This window comes from Centruroides sculpturatus, unplaced genomic scaffold (genome assembly GCF_000671375.1).
Source record: "Centruroides sculpturatus isolate CEXI.00-Female unplaced genomic scaffold, Cexi_2.0 scaffold136, whole genome shotgun sequence".
Taxonomy (NCBI): domain Eukaryota; kingdom Metazoa; phylum Arthropoda; class Arachnida; order Scorpiones; family Buthidae; genus Centruroides; species Centruroides sculpturatus.
This window is the reverse complement of record NW_019384534.1, coordinates 869,464-895,917: the sequence shown is the minus strand read 5'-3', so window position 1 is coordinate 895,917 and position 26,454 is coordinate 869,464. Positions and strand designations below refer to the sequence as shown.

Below are 26,454 nucleotides of genomic sequence, written 5' to 3'. Positions count from 1 at the left end.
TAGCTCGTAGAAGTGTTTAGTGATCTTAATTAATAAAGAATTATTCGTATCATATAATCTGGCAAGTTAAGTCATTTATAATGCATCATGGCTTCTAAAAAAACAGAAAGGTGATTTCAATTGAAACAAAGCAAGAAATCATCAGGAGTGAAAGTTGACAAAAACTTTCTTGTCGAATGGGGAAAGGTTCAGGAGTTTACCAACACTCATTATCCAAACAGAGCTGAGGCCAACAGGATCAATGATCTCTACGATGACACCTTTGTTCGTCATTTCCGACAGGTGTTAAAGAAGAAAGAGAAACAGACCACCTTGGTCATGTTTTTCAAGAGGCCAGCGGGCAAAAAACAAAGGATGGAACAAGAGAAGTTGACCCTGCAAGTTCCGGTAGCCTCTCCTGAATCTGACTCCGATTAAAAAACAATAAAAAAAAAGACCCGCTGCAATGTGTAAAAAGTCTGTATCTGTATGAATTTGTAAAGAAAGTGTTCTTCCACCTCCTCATCACAACATCTGACTACCCGGCATAATTGGTGTCTGCTCCATTTTCATTTTTTATGGTACAGTACGGTTATTTTATGCTGCAGAACGAATTATATGTTTTAACATGTATTTTTATGGGAAAATGCGTTTTGTATAACGGACGTTTCACTTAACGGACGTGCACCTGGAACGGATTAAGTACGTTGTACGAGGCACCACTGTATTACTTTCCCGGTTGTTATAACAGAGGGAAAGTATGGCGATCCGGCAAAAAATGATCCTCCCAGATTTTTACATCTTTTGACTTTTTAACTCTTTCCACCCTGGGGGCACTAAGAGAGCCTCTTTTAGCAAGCCCATTACAAGTTCGGCCAGGCCCACAATGGGGCGGCCGGGTGGTGAGGGACGGGGCCCGACAAATCCGGACGGACCACTCGGAAAAATTCCTGGGGATTTTTCGACCGTCTGGATTCGATCCCGGTCCCCCAGAGCAGTAGGCTGCCACCTTGACCGATTGACCATCCGGCGTCACATTTTTTGCATTCGCGACAGTCGGACTTACGACGATTTTACTGGTTATTATCATTTACAACTTCTTATAATACCCATCCCTAACCTCGAAATTAAACCTTTTTATATTTTTAACTATTATAAAATGGCAAAAGTTTTTTAATAAAATACGATAACAGATGGCGCCACAAAAATTTTAAATTTTGCCGGGAAAGTTGAGCAATGTTGCTGTTCATTGTTTTAAGTACTAAGCTCTCCCCGCAAAAAAAATTCAAAGAAACGAGAATATTCGTAACATATTCGAAATTCCCAGGGGGCGCATCGCTCCAGTTCGTCTGCTTTTTTGTGAAATACGTAATGCAATTACATGAATTTTTAAAATAAAGATATTCTTATATTCATCTGGGGACAGCGATTAATTATGTGTCATATTTCCTTATTTTCAATTGAAAGTAGAAGGGAAGCATATGAATTGATTGACTAGAGATTTACAACTGGACAAACTCACAAGTAAGATTTATTGGATTTAGACTTAGGTAAAATTCTACCTGCAATCCTTACGTGCACCGTTATGGCCGTCGCGACTAATCGTTTTTCCGACGGACTTTTACGTGTGTTCAAGAACTACCGTGAATCAAGAACTAGGGAAGTTAAACAATCAACGGCTCCTTCCGCAGGAGTCTGAACAGTCGCGACTGCCGCCATGACGGTGCACAAAGGTAAAATTGCAATGTTCATTTAATAAATCATATCTTAAATTAAATGTTATAAATAATGCGTTATAATGATTAAAATTCATATTAATTTGTTGTGTTTACTGTATTTAGGGATTGTGTCCTTTTTATTTTGATGAGTGTTGGATGGGTTTCCTAGTAAAGCAGGTATTAATATGGTCAGATAAACCAACTGACGACATGGTCCGTTTTCAAATAAAATGGGCTGTTGTTGGTTTGGTTATCTGGCTATGTTAAAGCCACTTTGCAACGTAATGCACCTGTCGCTCGTTACCTAGTCCCATAGTTGGCCGGATGGGCAAGTGGTCGAGGTGGCATCTTACCTCTCCAGGGGACTCAGGATTGAATCCGGACAGGTTGAAAAAGCCCCTGGAATTTTTTGGGTGTTGGTTCGCCCAGACGCGTCGGGCCGGGACCTTTGACACTGGGTCGAATAGGCTAAAAGAGGCTCTCTTAGTGTCCATAGAGTGGAAAGACTTAAAATACCTAGTCCAGGGATGGTGTACAGTATTTCTGGCCTCTTCTGACTTCTAGATTTATCCTGAATCTTATAATATAATCGAGATGGGTTGATAATGATAAAATTATTATTATTATTATTATTATTAACATTAAGATCAGAGTCCAAACGGTTAGGAGTTGAAAATTGAAATTTAGTACACAGTTAGCTATGCCATGAGAATGTAGACAAAGAACAGACTTTCTGAAATTTCCCCTGCAGAGGAGAGGGAGAGGGTAAAGGATTACTCAGACTTCTGATTTTACTGTACTATCTTAAATGTGGTTTTTTTGAGAAATTGAAGATGTTTTCAGACCCATCTAAAAATTCTCTAATTAGTCTTGGAAGAGGGTGAACCTAATTCTTGCACCTGGTAAAAAAGGGGATAATCTAATAATCTTAATTTTTGCTATCGTTACTTTTTGCCTGAACAACACCGGGCTCATCTGCTAGTCATTTTAAAGTTGAATTTTACTCTCATGAATTAATACTTATGGAAATATGTTTTCATTTTCTTTTTTCCTCATTGGTGTTGATCTGTATGTATATATTGAGGGTGCAATGACAATGACTAAGAGAAACTTCTCATCCTTGGGTTTTGATTGGCTATAAAAATCAAGTGTACTTACTGTGTACAATATACTTTTCTACTGCTAATTTTTGTAGGCTGGCTAAATCCATGAATGACCATTTAAGGTTACGATTTAGTTTGAGATTAATTTGTACGACTACTATTTTTTTCCTTGTTAATTGTAACTTGCATGCATGCTCAAAGTATATCTTTTTACGGAAAGATGACAGTCTAAAAATATCTCTGTCTGAAAATTAAGTATTATCTTATCTGGACATTTGCTGGTTGACTTACTCTAGTATGGTGTAAAATAAAAATGTCTTTGAGGGAAATTTTCTGGTACAAAAATATTAGGGGATATATGCCTTCTGTCCCTTTATTGAAAAAGAGTGCGAGTACTGTACCTATCCATAAAGACATCTAACAAGTAAGTACAATTTATGTACAGGGTGAGCATAATTAAAGAGTGGATGTTCTATCAATGAAAAAGCAATGCCTGATTGGCATTTAAGAGATTTACCAAGAGGCTCCTGACTATTGGGAATCTTGGGAAAGTGGTTTTGCATTTTGAAGGGACTTTTGTTATGAAACCAGGATAGAGTTGTGAACTGATTGGGCATTTGAAAATGGAAGACATTGCTACTGCAGTAGTGGAGCATGGAATAGAAAATTCTTGTGGCAGCAGTAATAAATCTGCAGTATCATAGCAATGACAATGTGGAAAGCTCTGCAAAAAATCTTGCATTTTTATCTACACAGGATATCCCTCAGTCAAGAATTGGGCTCACTTCTGATAATTATGATGAGTGGGAAACATTTGCCATGACATTTTTAGCTCAAATGATGGTTAATGACGCATGGCTCTGACAAATTATGTGGAGCAATGTGAATCATTTTTATTTGCAGAGCTGGCTGGAGGTTTTATGGTGCCTTGGGAAAAGTTACTAATGGGCCTCCAAAATATTTACAATATTGGAAATATAGGATTTATTATTTGCCAGTGATTTATATTATTACCAGTACCAGTAAAGATGAAAGGACAAAGAATAAATGTATATTTAATTCAAATAGTTTCCGTATATATCAGTGTTTTTCGACCTGTGGGTTGCGACCCCCTGGGGGGTCGTGAAGCCTTACACGGGGATTGCGGGTAAAAGAAAAAGACAAGTATTTGTAGGTCCTACACTACATTAAAAAACTACAATATCAGCAAGAAGGCTGTACCTGTTTATTTTACAGTACAATTGGTTTTTTTTTATCGATATGTAGGTCTCAACCATGGGTGTTGCCAGGGAGGGGCGTGGGTGGGTAAGAAAATCCACTCCAGAAAATCATAGCCATAAAAGTGTTGAGCTGATTTGCAGAAAGAAATAGGAAAAGTAGAAGCTGAAAATTCTGATCCTAAACAAACAGAAAAAAAAGGTCAATAGCACCCTGTGCCCAATGTTATAATTAAAGGAAGTTTCATACTTTATGTGTGTTAAGTTATTGTCGATTCTTCTGAAATTTTCATTTTAATCAACAATAATTTGTCTCAACATAAAGAAAATTAAATACATAGTTTTTAAAATCGCTGATATAGTTTTAATATGGCCCTAGGGGGTCGCCAGAATTTTTTAACTTGTAAAGGGGTCGCGTATTCAAGAAGGTTGAAAAACACTGATATATATGATCTCTGAACATCAAAAATTCTACTGGCAAATTTTCTTAGAAATTTGAAAATGTAGGGTCCCTCTAAGTGTGGAGGGAGCCTTGTTCTGAGGCTCAAAAATTTACCTCTGAGCTGGTTTTGTTTATTTTCATGATGATTTGTCTGGAGAGGATCCACCATTTACGAACAAATTTCATAGTAACCATCACACAAATTTAATCAAAATGCATTTACCAGCGAAACAAATTCCATTGCACTAACCAAAGGCAATGATGTGATGGTAATATCCTTCATCATTTGAAGAAAACTATGCATCTCCGCCAGTAAAATGTTCTGTTAATGTTATTAGATATGGAGATGTTCCAGAACTTCCTTCTTTCATTTCATCTCTGTAGCAGAGAAATTGCTTGCTCACCAAAATCTTTATGCAAGATGGTGCTCTCCCATATATCAACTTAAAAGTGCAATCCCTATTGCAACAACACTTTTTGCATGAGAGAGTAATTAGTTGATCATTTCCAATATCATTGCTACTACAATCACCAGGGTCATGTTCAGTAACACAGAATATTAAGAAATCTAATTGGCTAGGAAGGCTGAGCTAAGTGTTCTGAGTATGTTTTGAATAGTGTTGTAATTGTAGGGTAGTTAGAATTGTAGCAGTGGGAGGAGTCAAGAAATAGCTAGAAATGAGTTCAGCATTGCAGTGCAATTATATTAGAAAGAATTCTGCAATATTGAACACAACTCAGATCTGAACCCTGCAACTTTTGGTTAAGAGGCTAAAGAGGCACTTGTTTATCAAGCCAATGTTTCCATTCTGCCTATTTGAAAAGAGAATTTCAAAACACAACAATTGGATGCTGTTTAGTTATGTTCTGACATCAAGTGTGTCATGCAGTAAATATTGTTTTTAGAGTATACAGGCTTTATCTTCAGGCAAATTGGCATGTAGAGTTTTATCTTTGATGTAATCACCAATTCCATAATCCACGTATGCAATTGAAATAAAATTATTACACTCTGTTATTTAAATTCCAAAATCTGTTAGAAAATGTACAAAACATGCACATTACAGGGACAGCAGCTCCAAACTTTGTCCTAGCAACTGAATTTTTGAAGTAAAACTTTTACTCAAAAGTTGAAACCATACACTCAGGACAGTATGTATACCAAATTTTGTTGAGATTTTCCAAATAGTTCTTTCTAGAGTGTTCTGAATACTTAATATGCAGAGAGATTATAAAGATTATTAATGCATGTATCCTAAATGTATACACTCATTCAACCTCAGTACATAGTGTGGCATTACAAGATCTTTCTGAAATAGGATGTGGCTTTCTGATTAAAAATAATTTTTCCATTTCTGATCATTTCAAATATCCAAAAATTAAGTTGCTGTTTTACCCAGTCCCACAATAGGGTGGCTGCATGGTGAGAGATGGGTTTACCTGCTTGGATTCAATCCTGGTCTCCCAGAGTGGTAGGTAGACAAGTCACAATATCTACCAGCACATAAAGAAGATAACTGTTCTTGGTTGCTTGCTTTACTGTATGTATTTTCTTAGCATAAGGTTGCCATTGAGAACAGATCACACAGGAACACTTTTAGTGGAAAAAATAACAATAAACCGACCTTTTTCCACTAAAAGTGTTCCTGTGTGATTTGTTCTCAATGGCAAACTTATGCTAAGAAAATACGTGAGAACTGCTTCTGCTCTTATACTGTAGCTATGCTTTGACCTTGGTCAAACATAGCATTAGATCAACAAATAGGATATTGTTTACCAACATAAATAATAATAATCTTTATCTTTAGACAGTCTGCATCTACTTTTCAACTGAAATTAATTTGTAATAGTGGGCTCATGAAATACATTTGCCTATAAACTATTCATTTAAAATTGGAATTTTCGTGTCAATTCTTTAACAATTTAGAGGGAAAAATTGAAGTATTGTATTTTAAATACTAAATTAATTAATAACTATGTTTTTTTTTTCTATAATGTGTGTATCTATGTTCTATTTTATGTTATTTTATACTATATTTTATACAGGAAAACTAATTAAAATTATTATTAAAATTATAGGAATTGTTGAGTGTGGCATCTGAAAAGTTATTCCATCTTACAAAAAGAAGAGCATATTTTAGAGAAGTTACTTTTCTCATTCCTAGTTCGTGGGATGATTTGGTACCTTGGATACCAAAAGGAGAAACAGTTAGTATAGCAAATGAAGAAAAATATAAAGATGCCACTATATACGTTGAAAGAGGTGGTGCTTTTGGTAAAACACCATATGCAATTCAAACAGGTGGATGTAAGAAAGAAGGATTAAGAATACATTTACCACTTGAACTTTTAGATAGTTATAACAAAAGGCTTCTTAAAATTAATGATGATAATACACAAGAAGAAGGTAAGTTCTTTAACACTTGCATTATGGAATTATGTGTCTACTTAGAATTACTGATCTTAGCAAATTTATAGATTTTTACATTTTGAGAATTAGAAATAAAATCTTAAATGCTCTTATTTGAAAAAAAATGATGAATATTACTTGCTACAAAACTAGCAAGTAAAAGTCATCATTTTAATTCGCATATGTTATATGACTTTATTATTCTTATTCCATTGTGAACTTTTATTGGTCACAAAATAATACAGAAAATAGTTAACAATAACTTTTTTAATTTTGATATTTTTGTGCACATTTGTTACATATAGTAACTTGTAGTTTCAGATTCCCAAGCAGGTTCTGCAGATGGACTCTGAACAAACATTGCATATCTCCACAATTTTATTGCATTTACAGGATCCTATCTGACACTTTTTTCTTTTCCTAGGTAGTCCTCTCATAACTCTTTGCACAGTTGGGTAATGAATTTTCTGTGAAGAGACATCTTTTTATCCAGACTTTGCACTATAGAATCCTGGCATTTATTGCAGGTTCAGTACTTTGAAGATGATGTGTATTAGCTATTTAATTGAGCTCAATTTCAGAGTATTTTTGGGCCGTTTGGTCAAGTGTGTCCACCCTGTATTTCATTTCGTTATAGAATCGGACAGTTTTGGGAATTTTCTTTTCATTGTCTTTGATCTAAATCTTTGCATGTAAAATGCTTATAATCAGAACAATTTTGTTCTTCTGGTAAATTGTCATTGTTACGTCCTCAATATTTGATTAAGAGTTGTTGAGTATTGCACCTACCAAGATTTTTTGCCCATGTTAACATTTCTTTCCTGGCATAATTCACGATACCAACTAGACTAGTTTTATTGGCTTTTAATTTTTCTGCATCTTTAACATAGTAAAGTTGTCCATTGTAATGTCTTTGGCTTTGCCTAGATATGCCATCTTGAGATGAAGAAAAATGTTTTCTCAGACCTTTGTCTGAAAGATGGTGGTCATCTTTTTCTCTGTATGGGATTCTGTTTACAAGATATTTGAAATGCACATCAAATACTAGTCAAAATTTGATGCCTAACTTGTCTGGCTCGTTCACCATGTATTATGTAAAAGGATATCTGGCTTTATTTAGGAAAAGTTGTTCATCATGCAATTCTCAATGAATAAGCATTTGTTTTTGGATGATACTGCATTGAAATATATTGTGACTCCAATGAGCATGACAGTGTTACCCTTTATAACGGAAACAAAAATAAAAATCTATAGGGGTCAATATGACCCTGTCCCATAATTCTATGTAGCCAAGTTCCTTAGTCTGGAACCAAATAAGCAATAAGTCTGAAAATTGGTCTATTATGTATGTCAGGCCTGGCCAACTTACAATGGGGTGTGATTGACTTTCACAAGTTAAAAACACCAATGATCTACTTCACATCTGTTTTTCTGTAATAGCTTAATAAGCTATCCTAACAAAATTATTCTTCAAAACATATTTATTTATTGCACAGTAATTAATATTCCAGATTATCTTTTTTTGATAAATACACTAAACATAAATTAAATGACATCTTTTATTTTTTTGTCACAAAAATAAATTTTGCTCCTCTTTGGCTCACTCATTTTGCACTTAACTAAAATTGCATATGGTTCCTAGTAACAACCTTTGACACAGAGTACTTTTTTATATCCACTATGTTATCTTATGGAGCATAACCAATTCATAGCAAATAGTTCACATTTTTCACAGTTAAATCATTTGATTTAATACTCCTTCCAAAATGTAATTTTGGTAGTAGTATTAAGTCAAATGATTTTCACATTTTAATGGAGTCATTCTTTTGATCGTAATTGACTTTTTGGCCATTTTTGGTATATGTGATAAGAATTAAAACACTAAAAGTCATAATATTTCAGATATTACAAAAAAAAGAGGCAGTACGAACTATGACAGTTGCTTACAGATCAAAATAATTCCTTCTGTAATTCTAGTGTTAAAGCAAAAATAAAATGATTTCTTATTTATAAATAAGTCTGTCTACTCATTTTAATACTTAAGGACTATATAATTTTTGTTTATTCATATTCCAATGTTTATCTTACAGTAAGGGTTGGTATGTTCTGATCTGCAAAATTTTACCAGATTTTCCATTTTTACTAAGACACTTTCATTGATAAGCCATATCAAGAAATTATCTATTTAAACTAAGATAAATTTTAGTGTTTAAATGAGGGCTAAATTACATTTTTAAATAGTATATAATGTTTAATAAACAATCTCAAACTTAATTCATTGTATTTAGCTTTGAGTTTTATACTAAAAATTTGTAGATATTGACCTATAGGTTTCTCTGTGACTTCTCTTAAATATGGATATAATGTTAAGACAATTCCTTTCTAGAGAACTTATCTGCATCTGAAAATTGTGTTTTTGTTCTCAGTGGTGCACTTGAGATTTAATCTTGGGAGAGCAGAGTTGAATGGATAAAAAAATTTTTAATGCAAATTCAATAAAATTCTTGTCTTATGTGACCACTATCCCCTGGGTGTGCCACTGCCTGTTCTGTAGTGAGTAGTGAAATGATCTTTTCACTACTCACTATAGAATCTCTTTCCAGATATAGAATCTATACTATAGATCTCTTTCCAGGATACTACATAATTCCAGACCTCTCTAATTAAGAAGAAAAATATGGTTCCTATATCTGCTTCTACTTTATTAATCAGGAATAACAACAATAATAGGCATAATAGGATATATACAAGCCTTTATGTACTTTCTTGCAGATAACCTGTGGATTATCTACCATATTTACTGAAATGAAAGATGCACTTTTTTTGTTTCATTAGATAAAAGATATTGACAATCTGATGTAATAATAGTTTTAGTATTTTCTAAAAATAAAAAAATTATACAAATTCNTGTCCACAGGGCGGAAATAGTTAAAAACATTAAAAGGGAAAATAAATATGATATTGTACTGTAATTCGTGTCGGGAGTCAAAAACTTTACTGTATTTTGACATCCAGTGTAAAACTTTCACACATGCAACTTAAAACATATTTTAATAATTAATTAGGGTTATATTACTTTCCCGGTTCTTATAACAGAGAGAAAGTATGGCGATCCGGCAAAAAATGATCCCCCCAGATTTTTACATCTTTTGACTCTGACTTTTTAACTCTTTCCGCCTTGGGGGCACTAGGAGAGCCTCTTTTAGCAAGCCCATTACAAGTTCGGCCAGGCCCAACATGGGGCGGCCGGGTGGTGAGGGACGGGGCCCGACAAATCCGAACGGACCACTCCCGAAAAATTCCTGGGGATTTTTCGACCGTCTGGATTCGATCCCGGTCTCCCAGAGCAGTAGGCTGCCACCTTGACCGCTTGACCATCCGGCGTCACATTTTTTGGATTCGCGACAGTCGGACTTACGATGATTTTACTGGTTATTATCATTTACAACTTCTTATAATACCCATCCCTATCCTCGAAATTAAACCTTTTTATATTTTTAATTACAGGTAGCCCTCGGTTTACGCCGGTTCAATTTACGCCGATTCGCAGTAACGCCGCTGCGCAATTCGCCGTTTCGCGGTGTAATTCCCCGATTTTCCCTATGCTAGACTGATTTTCATTTCAGTGTTGACGTATTTACCGAGCCGCGACATTGTACATTCGTTAAAACAAAGATTTTTATTAAATATATTTATTTTTTCTGTTTNACTAAAAGTCATAATATTTCAGATATTACAAAAAAAAGAGGCAGTACGAACTATGACAGTTGCTTACAGATCAAAATAATTCCTTCTGTAATTCTAGTGTTAAAGCAAAAATAAAATGATTTCTTATTTATAAATAAGTCTGTCTACTCATTTTAATACTTAAGGACTATATAATTTTTGTTTATTCATATTCCAATGTTTATCTTACAGTAAGGGTTGGTATGTTCTGATCTGCAAAATTTTACCAGATTTTCCATTTTTACTAAGACACTTTCATTGATAAGCCATATCAAGAAATTATCTATTTAAACTAAGATAAATTTTAGTGTTTAAATGAGGGCTAAATTACATTTTTAAATAGTATATAATGTTTAATAAACAATCTCAAACTTAATTCATTGTATTTAGCTTTGAGTTTTATACTAAAAATTTGTAGATATTGACCTATAGGTTTCTCTGTGACTTCTCTTAAATATGGATATAATGTTAAGACAATTCCTTTCTAGAGAACTTATCTGCATCTGAAAATTGTGTTTTTGTTCTCAGTGGTGCACTTGAGATTTAATCTTGGGAGAGCAGAGTTGAATGGATAAAAAAATTTTTAATGCAAATTCAATAAAATTCTTGTCTTATGTGACCACTATCCCCTGGGTGTGCCACTGCCTGTTCTATAGTGAGTAGTGAAATGATCTTTTCACTACTCACTATAGAATCTCTTTCCAGATATAGAATCTATACTATAGATCTCTTTCCAGGATACTACATAATTCCAGACCTCTCTAATTAAGAAGAAAAATATGGTTCCTATATCTGCTTCTACTTTATTAATCAGGAATAACAACAATAATAGGCATAATAGGATATATACAAGCCTTTATGTACTTTCTTGCAGATAACCTGTGGATTATCTACCATATTTACTGAAATGAAAGATGCACTTTTTTTGTTTCATTAGATAAAAGATATTGACAATCTGATGTAATAATAGTTTTAGTATTTTCTAAAAATAAAAAAATTATACAAATTCTCTAATATGCATAGGTATAATTGTAATAATGAGTATGAAAAACTTGCTTTATTTAATAATATATTTCTTTATCTTAATAGAATATTGTTAGTATTATTTTCAACTCTGATTATTATATATTCATATGATTGTTTTAAATTGACTGTTGTGTTTAAAATTACTTTTTTTTCAGCTAGAAAGCTTGTATTTGAATGGGCAAAATACAGATATGGAATTTTCAATGAACATGGATTTCCAGGTGACGAAAGATATCCTGAATTTTATGGAATTCCTGGTGATTCTAAACCCAGAGTAACAAGTTGTTTAAACTGGGATATTGAGATAGTGTAAGCATGGATTTTGGAATTATTTTAAATATGTTTTTGTTTTATATTAAAATATGCAATAAGTTATTTCTGTTTAAATTGAAGTATTGGAATAGAAAATATACAGCAAAAAGTCTTAGTGCTTTTAGATGTCAAGATTCATATTTATTTTCATATATTAAATTAAATTTTTTGACACTTTGTACTTAAGGTTAATAGATTTGTTCACATTACATAATTTTTGAACTTTATTTGGATAAAGCATGCTTTATTCAATTCACAAGCAGATAAAGTTGACATTATCCAAAAAACAGGTTAATGAAGCACAAACAATAATTAAAATTTGTGCTTTATCCAGATAATGTGGATAAAAATTATATACAATTATTAAAAATATGTTGTAGTATACCAAAAAATTTGTCTCACAATCTATCACTACACAACACCAGTGACAAACCAACAAACAATCTTCACTTACAGAAATATTTTATTTGTGGCTGTTTCTGTAAAAATATGCAAATTGGTTTAAAAAATGTCTTCTGGTGGTGATATTTGTTTTAATTTATGGTATCATTGAGAAGATCAGTTATCCTGAAGATGCCCATTTAACACAGTGAAACATTTACTTTCTCATAATTTTTGTGCTGGAAATTGCTTTGATTCACCTTGATTATTCTCTAAGTGTTGTTAAAAGGAATTATTTAAATAAACTTTTATTTCTTGTATTTTCGTTTTAGATGTAAAAATAATTTTTTGAAATATAACAGAATTGAAAAGATAGAAAAGATAATGGCAATAGCAATAATAAAAACAAACAAATAGTTAGGCATTCTCTATTTTTATTTATTTCTCTGTATAACATATACCTTACTGGATGATTATTAAGAATATCAACTGTAAAGTCATATACACAACAATAATGTGGATAAAAATTATATACAATTATTAAAAATATGCTGTAGTATACCAAAAAATTTGTCTCACAATCTATCACTACACAACACCAGTGACCATCCTTCTAAAGCGAATATATCAGTTTATTCAATGGTCAATTAAATCTTGACAAGTGAGTGCAATTGACATAACATGGCAACACAGCAAGAAACCTGTACTTAGCCTTTGTTGTGATTTATTGTAGCATATATGTAAATGTTTTTTGTAGAAAGTCAAGATTTAAAATTCTGAATTAATTTCCTTATTAATTAAAATTAACTAATTAAAGGAACTGCTTGAAAAGTGATCACTGCATGCCGAAACATCTCAGAGAATGCATTACCAAGAATGTTCCATGAACACATGGTGTTTACTTTTCTTTGGAAGTTAACTTGTTTTTGGATTATCCAGAGTATGAGATTCATTGATTGAAACAATTAGATCAATCAAGATCTCATCCAGATTGCAATTGATTAGATTCAGTTATGAAACGTTGAATAACATGATCTCACCAGAATTATCAAAACTTTTCAGAATTATTGAATGCAAATTTAGACAAAATAATGCAAAGATGATCTTTTCATAAGATATATAAATTTTTACAGTTTTATTTTAATATATTCATTATTATAAAATATAGGATATATTACAAAAATATAGGAAACTATAAATGCAGGCAAAGCAAGGTGTTTGCCTGCATTTATAGTTACTGTGATTGGGTTTATAAAATATCCATCACAGTAATTGTTACACCCACATTATTAATTGTAAATTTCAAAAATGTATGTGGTAAAACCCATTTTAAGAACAGTGACATTCTGTTAACCTGATATTGCTGGGACCAATGCATTGCCAGATTATTGAACATGCTGCGTTATCAGATGGTGGAATATTTTCCGGTTTTTTTATTTCTGGACACAATTTTACATACATTTGTGTGTAAAACTGTACAAACCCACCTCTTAGGATTGTTTAACATGCCATTTCAATTTTTCCAGACTATTCTTACTCTTGGTTGGCTTGAAACAAGTACATACTATTCTTAGTGCTTGAGTGCATTTTTATTGCATATAAATAATACAGATGGACTCTAATTATCAAAGTATATGAAAAGTAATGTACTGTAGCTGTTTCCATGGCTTCAAGTGTGCTAAATTTTAGAGACTTTTCCAAAGACATTAGTGCACAGATCTATAAGAAAGCAGTAATATTTAATTACTGCTTTCTTATAGATCTGTGCACTAATGTCTTTGGAAAAGTCTCTAAAAAAACATGCAGAAGCTAACTGGTTTTACCTAATACAGCATTATCATCTTGGCATTTGTCATGTCTAAAAGAAGAACCCATACCCAATTGCAAGAACTGCACATTTTGAATGCTTTTACATAAAAATATTAACTTTGGACGTATCTAGTGCACTAATAACCCCCAAACAACAAACTTGACATGCCAGTTTATTAGGTTTGCTGACCTAACAGATGCCAAGTTAATGGAATTTCACTGTACTCATTAATAGCGAGTTTATAGAAAAATTTATTAGAATTTGTTTGGTTTATTTGGTTAATACGTGACGTGGGAAATCTGCTGAGAGGGATGCCTTCTGGGAGGACTTTTACAAGGAAAGTGGCTATGATTTATGTATTACTAATACTATGTTCACACACAATCCATGACACACTTTGAACTCAATTTACCTACAATCTGGATTGTAACTGTTGCCAGATGAACATCGAGCTGTTTGCACAGGCAGTCCACTTGAGAAGAACCTGGCTATTACACACAATGATAAAACTGACGTAACTACATGGTTAGTCACAAACACCAACAAACAAAATGGATGTTTTAGTTAGAAATAAATATTTTTTCTTGTCATATATCTAATAATAGACAGATGTCATTGTCTTTCCAGATGTCTTTTTTATTTCTCTGTTGATAGCCCGACATGTGTTCTGCAGCCATCTTGTATTTTCTCGCACATGGGGTATTGTGGGATCTCTTATGGCTGGATCTAGTTTCAAGAACTCTCTTGAGTTGATTGCGATTGAACCTCGCTTCAGTCCAGATTGAAACGGTCGAGAGAGGTCACACCAAGGGATAGTCGCCGACCTTGGTCACAATTTAGACTGACATACTTGGTGAGAACGGGGTAAAATGTAATTAAAACCCAGAAAACTGCATGTAATCAGCCCAATGGCAATACACAAACCCACAACCAATACAAGTCTTTCAGTGGTTTTATCCACTTGGCCACTGTTGGGCAGTTATTAGAATTAAGAAAGTACCATTCAGAAATGAAAAAAACAGAGTTTTTAGATGTGGAAAATAAAATACTTGTATAGTTTTAAGTGTAACACTTTTGACTTCACATAGGTTAGTACTATGTGCTACCTGCAACAATGATATAACATGTCTACTTCACACTATCATTATTGCAATAATTAAGTGAATATAATATTTGTTCTTTTTTTAATTATATCTTTTTGTATAAATTATATTTAGTTTGTTACTTTTTACAAATTTTTTGCTAGTAGAAGGTGCTACATGTAAAGCCAGCAAATTGAATGTAGACAGAAATTGATTGAATTTCTATATATCAATTAATATTTTGGGGTTTAATATATCTAAGTTATATGGGGTTTAATATATCTAATATATATAAGATATATAAATTTTTACAGTTTTATTTTATTTGTATATTATATTAATGTAACTACCAAGTTTCAAATCAATTGGTTGAATGGCCTAAGAGTGCAAAGCAAACAAACATCCTCATTTATATATATATATATGTAGGACAAACAGGAGGCCTGATAAAATCTGTCTGTTTAGTTTAATTTTGTATTGTATATTTCAAGAACCTTTGAAGAATTGTATGCATTGAAATATATATATATATATATATATATAGAATTTAATAATGTCTTCTGGAAACTTCTATAATAATAATCCAGTTTATTTTTAACAGAAATAATTCATGTTTGCCAAAAGTAGATAACAGTACAGGAAAACTGGATAAAGATTGTCCTCCTGAAGTTGAATCTCTTGTCGGTAGAAGGTCTTCATTTATGTACTCGCCTCAGGTTAGTATTATTTATCTTTAAACTTCTAAAACTCAATAAAATTTTACTGAAATATGCTATTGTTTTTATTTTTAGTTAGAAGAACTTTGTGGGCTGAATCAGAATCACGATGCTAGAGCTCCAACAAAACACAACACACTCTGCAAGGAAAGGAGTATTTGGGAAGTTATTATGCAACATGAAGATTTCAAAGATGGAATGTAATTTGTTTTTAACTGTGATATGTTTTTTTTTTAAATAAGTTTTAAAATCTCCTCTTTTTTTTTATAATTTAGGAATAGTCCTCCTCCAAATATAGGAATTAATACACCAACAAATTTCAAAATTGTTCAGCTGAGAGACGCTCCTCTTCGTATGGTTGTAGCTATAGATAGATCAAAACTTGTTACGGAAGAGGTCTTTTGCAATTTTATTGATCTTGTCAGAAAAAGTTCAAATAAAAATTTATTTTGACATTGTTACTTTACAGAGAGGAAGTATAATGAATAAAGCAGTATTAAGATTTCTACAGTTTATTCCTGAAAATTCATTAGTTGGCTCAATTCAGTTTGGTGGTTCTTCTGAAAGCTGTTTTCCAAAGGAACTTAAATCTGTTAAAGAAAATCCACTTGTTGAGTATCAGCAACTTACTGAAGAATTGCCTTGTATTAAATGTGCTCTCTTAGAATCAGTAAATGTAAGTATACAGTTAATATTTTTACTTAAAAAAATATTTTCTAATTATAATGTAATAATATAAATAGGATATGTCTGTATGCTGTGATTTGTAAGTGAACTGTTTTTTTTTTATTGGCAAAACATGTAATTCTATGGCAACCACATTTGAATTCAAATTTCTCTTTAGAACAATCCATCAAATTTTAATGGTTAGCAATAAAAATTTTTATAAAACTACTTTACATTCAAGAAAATAATATACTTCTGATGATATTGCCTAACTTAAAATTTATGGGATTGTTTCTTCTTTCACTTCATTGTTCAATGTATAGGGTTATTAACAAAATTTTTTTGCTTAAGTGAAATTGAATGAAATGAAATTTGAAGAATTGTTGCATTGTAACTTAGGCTGCGTTTCTTTATGCAGCGAGAGTGCAGCGTAAATGACGTCACGAGCAGCTATCGCTACACGTCGCTGCATCATAGTTTAGAAACGATTTCCACTTGAGCGAAACACGGATGTCATAATCTATCCTTTAATTCCAGTTACAGCTGAAAATAGTGCTTTAGTTAAAGAACTACAATATTTAAATAAAGAGATATAAAGAATCGAGCATTTATCTTTCCATAAATGTTAACAAAGTAAAGAGATAAAAGATATATAATTATTAAATCAATGTGTACAGTAGAGCCTCGATTATCCGACCCCCGATTAACCGACACATCGGTTAACCGACCGTCCTAGTCGGCAAATTTCAAATGTCCGCAAGTGATGTGGCGCTACAATATTTGGCTATGTCTTGGCAACTTTAATATTATTTTTACGTGTTTTAGCTGGTAACACTCATTCGACCATGAAAGGGAGCCAGTATTTAAACGAGGCTTAANGATAACTTTCAGAGTTATTTCATAAAATTTAATCCTTCTTAATCTTTCCATAATATTTTTATCAACAGTCACTTCGACTTTTTTATTTTTACAGCATAATATCGTATTATACACACAAGCGTCCATTTTGCTTTACACGTGTAGCAGACATAAAAGCTGCTTTATCTTCGCTGCAGCAACCTCTTGCAGCAAACATTTAGAAACGGTTCGCTACATTGCAGTGCTGCATTTAGAAACGGGTTTCAGAGGGTTTGCTGTAGAGCGCTTCTCAAGTGCTGCATAAAGAAACGCAACCTTACTGGAATGTTGATTTAAAGATTTCTTCATTTTGGTTTCTTCCTCTCATGACCAGTTTTTTTGTGTTTTTTTGCAATAAAAAAATGTTTTTTTATTTAATAATTGCAATTGTTTGTACTAAATGTAAAAAATCCAGTACTGACAAAAGTTTTTAAAAACATACTAGAACTGATTATTATGTATCAACAAGCTCTGATGCAAGGTTCTTTTCATCTTTTGAATCCAAAACATTTAGTTTAGTTAAATTTTGCCATCTTTTATATATAATTAGAATAGAAATAAAGCAATCTTTCAAATATTGGATGTAAATATAAAATAAACAATTCTAAAAACCAAAAAAACCAGCATACAAGAAAATTCTAATGACTAACAGACTTTTCGACCATATTCAAAGGTCATCCTTACATTAACAAATTCAAAACTAGAATACAAATACATTACAGTTTGTGTTCTATTTTCAAATTTGTTAACCTTTAATTAATGACTAAGAAATGTTTTTGTCCATATTCAAAGTTTTATTGTTTGCTGGATTTTTAGTTTTTTAAAAGTATGTATTTTATAATTAGATCAAAATTTGCTAAGTGATTAATAAATTTTTTAAAATTGATGCTTAGTTTATTGTAATTAAAAACTTTCTCCTATTTAGAATATATTTGTGTAGCTACTGTTACACTTATCAGAATTTTCAATTACATTTAATTATTTCAAAAATGATATCGCTACATTAGAATAAAATTTTAGATTAGAAAAAATATTTTGATAGAAAATGTATTAAACAAAAGATTCTATTAAATTATATTCAAAATTTTTATTCATATAACTGATACATTAAATTCCATTTATATTTGCTAATTCATTCAATAGCTTCTGGAGAAAGAGAATACTTCAAATGGAGGAATAATTGTTTTACTTACTATGTCAGAACTCACTAATGAAGATTTGGCTAATTTGACTGATATTATTATCAATCGGAAAGTCACAGTTCACATAATCAAGCTCTATTTTAATAATTACCTGAGAAACCTAAAACAGCTGCAGATAATTTCGAAGACTGGTGGAAGTGTACAAGAAATTCCATTAAACACTGAAATGTCAGAAGAGGAAAGAATTATCCAGTTGTATTTGGCCCTTTGCAGAACTGTCCATGGTGACATTTTTGAAACATATGATGACAAAGTTATGGTAAGAATATAAATTTAAAATAACTTTAATACAAATATTTATTATATATCTAATTAATAGAGATTTACGTTAAATGTATTCATTAAATATATTTCAATTTATTATTTTGAAATTTAATATTCAATATGTTTTGGAATATAGAAACAATTAGTTTTTTCAGAAACTAATATAAAATATATATATATATATTAGTTTCTTAAATTATTTTATATATATATATAGTAGAGCATCGTTTATCCGAATCATTTGGGGTCTGAAGTTGTTCGGATAACCGATTATGTACGAAAAAATATATTAACCTATTCCATATTGAAATTTTCCTCTGTTGCGTGTCACTTTGCATTAAATTTTCATCGATGTTAAGCCTAATGTAAACTTTTTAAAATAATAATCATGACTATTGTAGTGTTAAAAGTTATTTCTTTATTTTTTACAAACAAAATAAATATATTGAAAAATATAAAAACCAAAACAAATATATTTCAGAAGTTGATCTAGTATCAAAAATGCTCGATTCAACACAACACACAGTCCTCAGAAAAACACCACACAAAAGTGCCAGTGCTGTCAGCTAAAATATAAAAACCAAAACAAATATATTTCAGAAGTTGATCTAGTATCAAAAATGCTAGATTCAGCACAACACACAGTCCTCAGAAAAACACCACACAAAAGTGCCAGTGCTGCCAGCTAAAACACACACACCAACAAAAAAAATATTGGAGTAGCACACAGATTGCAAACCAACACACAAAGATTGCACAACACACAAAGATTGCAGTGCCACAGCACTAGCGAAAATTTAAATTTGCTGACTGGAATGCTTTCAGTTACCTGATGTTTTGGATAACCGGCTTTCGGATAAACGACGCTCTACTGTATATATATCTCAAAACACATTCAATTTTCTACGTTTAACTACTGTTTGTTTAATATACTGAATGATTGTAATCACAGTACCCCTATCTAGAGAGTTATTTAGCAGTCCAAATGACCAAAACTTGCCACAGTATGGCATTTTTGGTAATGCAAGTAATGAATATTTTCTGTATAAAAACATTTGTGCTATACAGAGATCTTAGTCATGCAGGAGATACTGCTCAATGTTATCCACATTCTGTAGGTGATAAATTTTATATTCAACAACTGATCGTAATTGATCCTTTGTGATGCTTCTGATGTGTACTATTCTCTCTAGGCTGTCAATTTGCAATTTGTCCTTGATAAACCACACTTTTTAAGTTCCCCACAACCAAACTCACCAAAATTAAGATCCAACAAGTAGTTTGCGAGATCGGCCCACCCTGACACGGCGGAATTTGCACTTGTTGGGTGGCCTGCAGCTTATATTAGTGAGAGAAATAAACAGAACTTTAATGTTTACACAGATGAAAGAAATTTTCGTGTTTGGATGTAGCAGTGTGCCATAAACTACTCATTTATTTATTTACAATAATACTAGAATGTTGTTTAGACAATGCTTGCCAACCCCCATAGAGTAATGGAATAACGTACTTGGTAAAATAATTAACAAGAATGATAAAACAAAAATAAAGAAAATAAAACATTTGTACTGGTTTGAAACCATGATGTTCTACGTTTTTGTTTCGTAAGCATGATAGAGTTCAGTTAAACATACACTAGGCCTTTTCTTCCATTTATTTGACCTTTTTAGTTGATATGCATTTTTACATATTTTGGGCCTTGCAATGACCCTCTTCAGTCAACTAATTTTTAAAATGTATTTAGGTACTACATAACATCAAACTGTTTAAATAATACATATAATTTACAAACATACCTGCTATTCTGTTTTTTATGAATTTAATTTCTCTTCTGTGTTTGCCTTCCAAGATAATTTTAATTGATGTTTTAACAGATGTGTTAACATAGCATCATAAAATGGGTGTATGCATGAATACAGGTCCTTCATATTTCTTTCCATTCTGCCATTTTTGGAAGAACTACAATAAGTTATAACATAGTTATGAGTGTATAAAAGTTCAAGCAATGTATCTGTTGTACACTTTGACGACGAATAAAAGTTTGTGAATTGTTAAAATCATTCCTTAATACTACGACAATACATTTTGATTTAGATAATTCAGTAGGATTGTTGTAAAAAAGGGGATCTTTTCTCATATACACACTTCTATAGCACTTCTCATCTTTTTTCATCTGCATCGTGTAATCTCATACCAATTTACATAATTTAATTTACAAAAAGAATCAAACTATAGCTAGATATTTTAAACATTTTTCACTATAAAAATTTTTTTGGATTAATTAAAGATACAATGTCTTTGGAACTTTCTTGTCAAATTTTTTGTGTCTAATTTAAATATATTTATGATTCTTGTTACATCTATTTTTTATTTTTATGATTTTTATAATTTGTAACGCTTATACACAATACTTGTTTCATTTTTATAATATTTTTAACTAATTCTCATTTATTTTAACACTAAGATTTTTATTTATGCTATTTTTATTATCTAAGATCTCTATACTTTCTACTGTATGTATCCTTTTCTTTTTGTAAGATTTTTATATTATTTGGATCTCGGGTTTCTCATTTCCCGGGATAAAAGTGAACTGTTTCCCGGGAAATCCCGGGATAGAATTAATTATTTTTAAGGTATACAAAATATCTTGAAATCAAATGATATAATTATTTTCCATTTTTTAAAGTAATTTTAAAGTTCTGTAACCTCCAAAATCATATTAATAATGCTGTGTAAGGTCTATAGGCCTATAATAAAAATTACCTTTAAATAACGTAGAAATTTTCACAAATAGAAAAAAATTAATTAAAGTTTGCTGGAAACTGCATACAACAACAACAAAAAAAATGTTTTGAATTGAGTTAAAAATTAAAAAAATGAACTTCTAATTTAGAAGGTAATTTTCGTTTTTTAAATAAAATATAATACAAAATATTGCAAACTTTTATAAGATTTTAAAAAGCAAAGATGGTCAATACTCCGATAACTCACTCTAATTCTTATTTTAGTAATGAAAAGTCTTGCCACCGAGAATGCCCTTTCCGATTCAATTGATGTGATTGGAATAGTGTTTAATGCATTTAAGAGAAGACAGATATTATGTGTTTTTTCACCTGTAGCCTGGAAGATTTCGAGTTCGTTTTCGAGATTGTAGTACTTCTTTCGCTCTCTAGTATTCTTGATTTGTCTACCTTGGCTGCTTTAATAGCGGCATCAAGCTTAGAGCTCGATAATTCGGCAATTCATTTGGCTTTAATAATCAGGTTTATGAAGAAAAACTTCATACTTGCAGACTTTGTACTCGTTTGTATCCTTGCCCAATTTGCACAATCTGGCGTCAGGCATTTATTGAAGCTACTGGGCATGGTTAAAACTCAAGACAGCGTAAGCACAATTATTCCAGATATTACAGGTTCCGACAAGTAAAGAATTTTTATAGTCCTGCCACAAATAAGCTATATATTGATTATTGACCATTTGTGACATGCTATAACGAGCAAAAATTAAAAAAAACTAATAGGTAGGTTTAAAATTAATAAATACAAATGTATTCTGACAGTGAATGAGTTAATTATGCTTTCTATTTGCAAAATTCCTCAACCTTAACACAAAATAAGAAAAAAAGTGAATTTTTAAGAAATTTGCGGGATTTCCCGGGATATTTCCCGGGTTAAAAAAACAACCGGGATCCCGGAATCCCGTTTGAGAAACCCTAATTTGGATCTATATTGCAGTTGTTTAGTATACAGTGTTCATAAAATACTGAATTGTTTCTGCAGTATTTTAAATTTGATATATGCTCCTTAACACTAACCTTCCTTTTTCTCTTAATTTCCCCTATATAGTATTTTGTGGTGCTGCATGTACAGTACATGGACATTGTTGTTGATTTATTCTGGTTTTTACATAAAATAAAAATAAAACATAATAATAAGTTTAAAAACTAAGTACTGTATGATAGAGTAATTTCTTAGTCTTAAAGTTATGGAGTTTGATATAAAGTTTCTTTGATTTTTACGGTGGGCTTTTGGTAGCAGTAAAAAATTGATTTAGTGGCAACATTGAGATGACACTATGGAGAGAATACACAGATGCCAAGTACCAAGTAGCATTTCTAATATTGACTGATGGAATGTGAAGGTAAATATATTGAGATGACAGTAGAACATTAAAATATTTATAAGTATATATCCAATTAAAACATTTAATGCATTTGTAGGAAGTAAGCAAACCTAAACAAACACATGCAACTTCTAGGAAATTTGTATGGGGGAGGTTTGAAAGTTTATTAAGTAAAATATAAATTTTAGACAAATCCAAATAAAGGTTTTTTTTTTATTTTCTAGGGTAGATGGAGAAGTACATATGGGTAAGGCAAAGTCTATTATAGACTGTATTGTTGGTGAAAATAATGCTCTGAGCATGTTTTAACTAGAAATTACTCTCAAATTTTGCCTTAGCATTCCCCTATGAATTGACTTTTTATAAAATTTTCTATATGCTGTTTAAATGAGTTTTGTATCAAACATAACACCAAGATCCTGGACTACATTGATAAATTCCAATCTTTGATCATCAATTTAAAAGGTATAGCAAGTTGGTGCTCTTGCCGGGCTATAGACTGATAAATTAGTCTTGCCAGAGTTTACTTGTAATTTAACTAAATAAGGTATTAAGTTTATAAATATCACTTTATAATGTACAATGACAGCTATTGGCAAGTTTAATATCTTTGGTGTATTCATTTATGAATAAAGTAGTAATACTAGAGTGTGTCTTATCTATGTATACTATGAACAGTAGATTACTAATGATCAAAACCTGAGGTATACCTATTAGGTGATAAATGTGAACAATAAAAAGTCTTAATCTGACATGAATGTAATAGGAAAAAATTGTTAAGCCAGATCAAAACAATGCCATCAATTTCAAATTTGAAAGCTAATTTATCTAATAGACTAAATCAACAGAAAGCTTTCACAATATCGACATATGCTATATACGTAGGAGTTTTAACTCAAATTTTGGTAGAATGACATGTTGAACTTCAAGGAAATTGCTTGTAGTACAGTGAGGTTTCATACCAGAATGTTGAACAGGACATAAATGGGAGGTAATCTGGAAGTATATGATTTTATACAGACAGATTTTGAATAATTTCAACATGACAGGGGCTAAAGAAATTGGATGATAAGCGTTAATAATTTTTATGATGAATATATAAAAATTAACATACATAAAAACACAAACATTGCAACCAAGATTGTACTTTATTTTTTATTTTTGTGATTGGGTTAGCTATTTTTTGATATTTGTTCATTTAATTTAGATACAAATCTTGTAACATAAATTTATTATAAATTTTGTTCCAATGTTTGAAAACATTTGTTTTGAGAATATTTGATTTGCAGTGGTTAACATGCATTTTACACTTGACGATGACTTGTAGAGCATGTCAAATTCTTGTGAAGGATTAAAATATTTCTCAACAAATAAGACATTGGAGAATTTAGGTAAACACCATCTTAATCATTTGGAAACTGAAACTGGTCCTGCAAACCATCATTATGGACTATAACTTGTTCAGTTTGCAGATTAAATTAAAACAGAAGAGCTATGAGTTGATTCACTTCAACTCTGATATATGCTTTACAAAAGGAGACATCTATATGAGTCTATATGAAGCCTGACAGCCTGCCTCTATACATTCCAGCTTCCTCCCATGACACTTTCCTCTACAAATTCATTACCTTCAGAACCAAAATAAGAGTAATTAGCTGATAATAATATTGGTTAGTTAAATTATATTAAAGAAGTACACTTGCACACAATTCTAGAGTGGTACTGTTCGAAGGTTGATTGGGACATATCAGCACACTAATGTGATAATCCGGAGGGACTCTGAAATTGAGTTACATCATTTTCACCATAAACAAATTTGAATAAATGATTTACTTTAAATTTCACTTAAAATGTGAAAAAATTGATAAAACTTAGGAATAAAATTAATATAACCTAAAAAGGTTATAAACTTCAACATCCTGAAAAACTGCTATGTCACTCCACAGTTTAGCAAGAATTTAGGATGTTTTGCTTCCTTCCTCCACACCTCGTATCTGAGAATTTTGCACACCACCTGGTCCAATGACACAACATTTCTTATTATAATGACTGGGCAGAAAAGGTAGATAAAAGGGCAGGTTTCCATACACTCGGGGCAGTTCCCCAGGACCTTGCCATAGGAAGGCCGTTCACCCAGATAGAACAGGCCACATACAGTATCTCCTTGAATTTGGACCAGGGCACTTCTAGCCAGCAACTACCAACTATTCGAGTCATGTACGTCAAGGTATTATGATTTTATTGTAAACTCTCTCTCTCATACTGATTATAGTCATAGAGTAGACATATGTTTTGTGTGTTGTTAATCTATTATTTGTCCTTGTTATTTTGGTCTTCTGTGATTAAATTGTTGATTTTTATATTCCTGACTTTCATAGTCGAGTATTTATTCCTTATGCACAACCCACACAGAATCTTACCACTCGGGTTCTGTTTAAATTAAGCCATCCAGTGACAAGGTGAGCAGGTCTAACAGATCTGACGATTAGAGGGCCTTGACCCTCATCCATATTTTCACACTAACTTCAACACCTTTTGTAGCAAGAAATTTCTTGGAGTAACATACAATGAAGATCTGCATCATTTCATGTATGGCTTCAAGCTAGCCAAAGATACAGCTATAATATAGTATAGGAATCCAATAGTTTATTGCCTGCTATGGAATGGGAGAAGCTATAAGGTCTCGAAGGTCCAGAAATTAGATTCTATAATTTACTTACATTTCATCCCAATTTTGTTGTTTCAGCATATGTCAGCTCTACCTCGAGACACTCGGGTACTAGGTCGAAAAAAGATGAAAGATGTTGACACTAATAAATGTAATATGGTCATAGCTGCATGTGAATTCATTCTGACAAATTTGGTAAAATGGGATAATGGTATTTAGAAGTTCATGCAATATCAAGGACTAGTGATGGAAGTTCTACAGATTACAATGATATTTACATGCTCTACTCAGCTTGGAAGTTCCTCCTTAAGGAATATTTCAAATTAACTTAAATTTTTTATCCTTTTCAAATAACAACCATTATTAATGAAATAATTATTTTTGTTGTTACATTGCATTGTTTGATTTATACATTTTGTATGTGCAAACACGCATGTCCTAAAATTTGTATTTTGTATTATTCAATAGTTCAATTTGTAAAACCTGAAGTTGGCTATTTACATGGCCAAAACATTCTATTTTAACTGCTTAAAAGCTGTCTTTCATTGATTGTATAGAGAAATGACAAGTGCTTCACTAAATAAATCTTTATATAATTTCACTTGAATTGAAATTTTTGGTTTGTTATTTTGGAATTATATTCTACTATATTTTATTTGAAGCAGAAAAGGTAAATAATTATTTACAAACTTTATTGTAATTTACAAAACAAT

The 26,454-nt window shown here is 31.6% G+C and overlaps 1 protein-coding gene across 2 annotated transcripts in view; it reads left to right on the top strand.

The window, feature by feature from the left end:
• The window catches only part of LOC111623138 (calcium-activated chloride channel regulator 2-like), a 54,986-nt gene that overhangs the window by 16,460 nt on the left and 12,072 nt on the right, over positions 1–26,454 (top strand). For both annotated transcript variants that reach the window (XM_023365621.1, XM_023365622.1), the window contains 7 exons: positions 6,539–6,866; positions 11,777–11,930; positions 15,808–15,922; positions 15,998–16,122; positions 16,198–16,318; positions 16,392–16,598; positions 18,629–18,946. In XM_023365621.1, the coding sequence (XP_023221389.1) occupies positions 6,539–6,866; positions 11,777–11,930; positions 15,808–15,922; positions 15,998–16,122; positions 16,198–16,318; positions 16,392–16,598; positions 18,629–18,946 (1,368 nt within the window). The remainder of the gene's footprint in view (positions 1–6,538; positions 6,867–11,776; positions 11,931–15,807; positions 15,923–15,997; positions 16,123–16,197; positions 16,319–16,391; positions 16,599–18,628; positions 18,947–26,454) is intronic.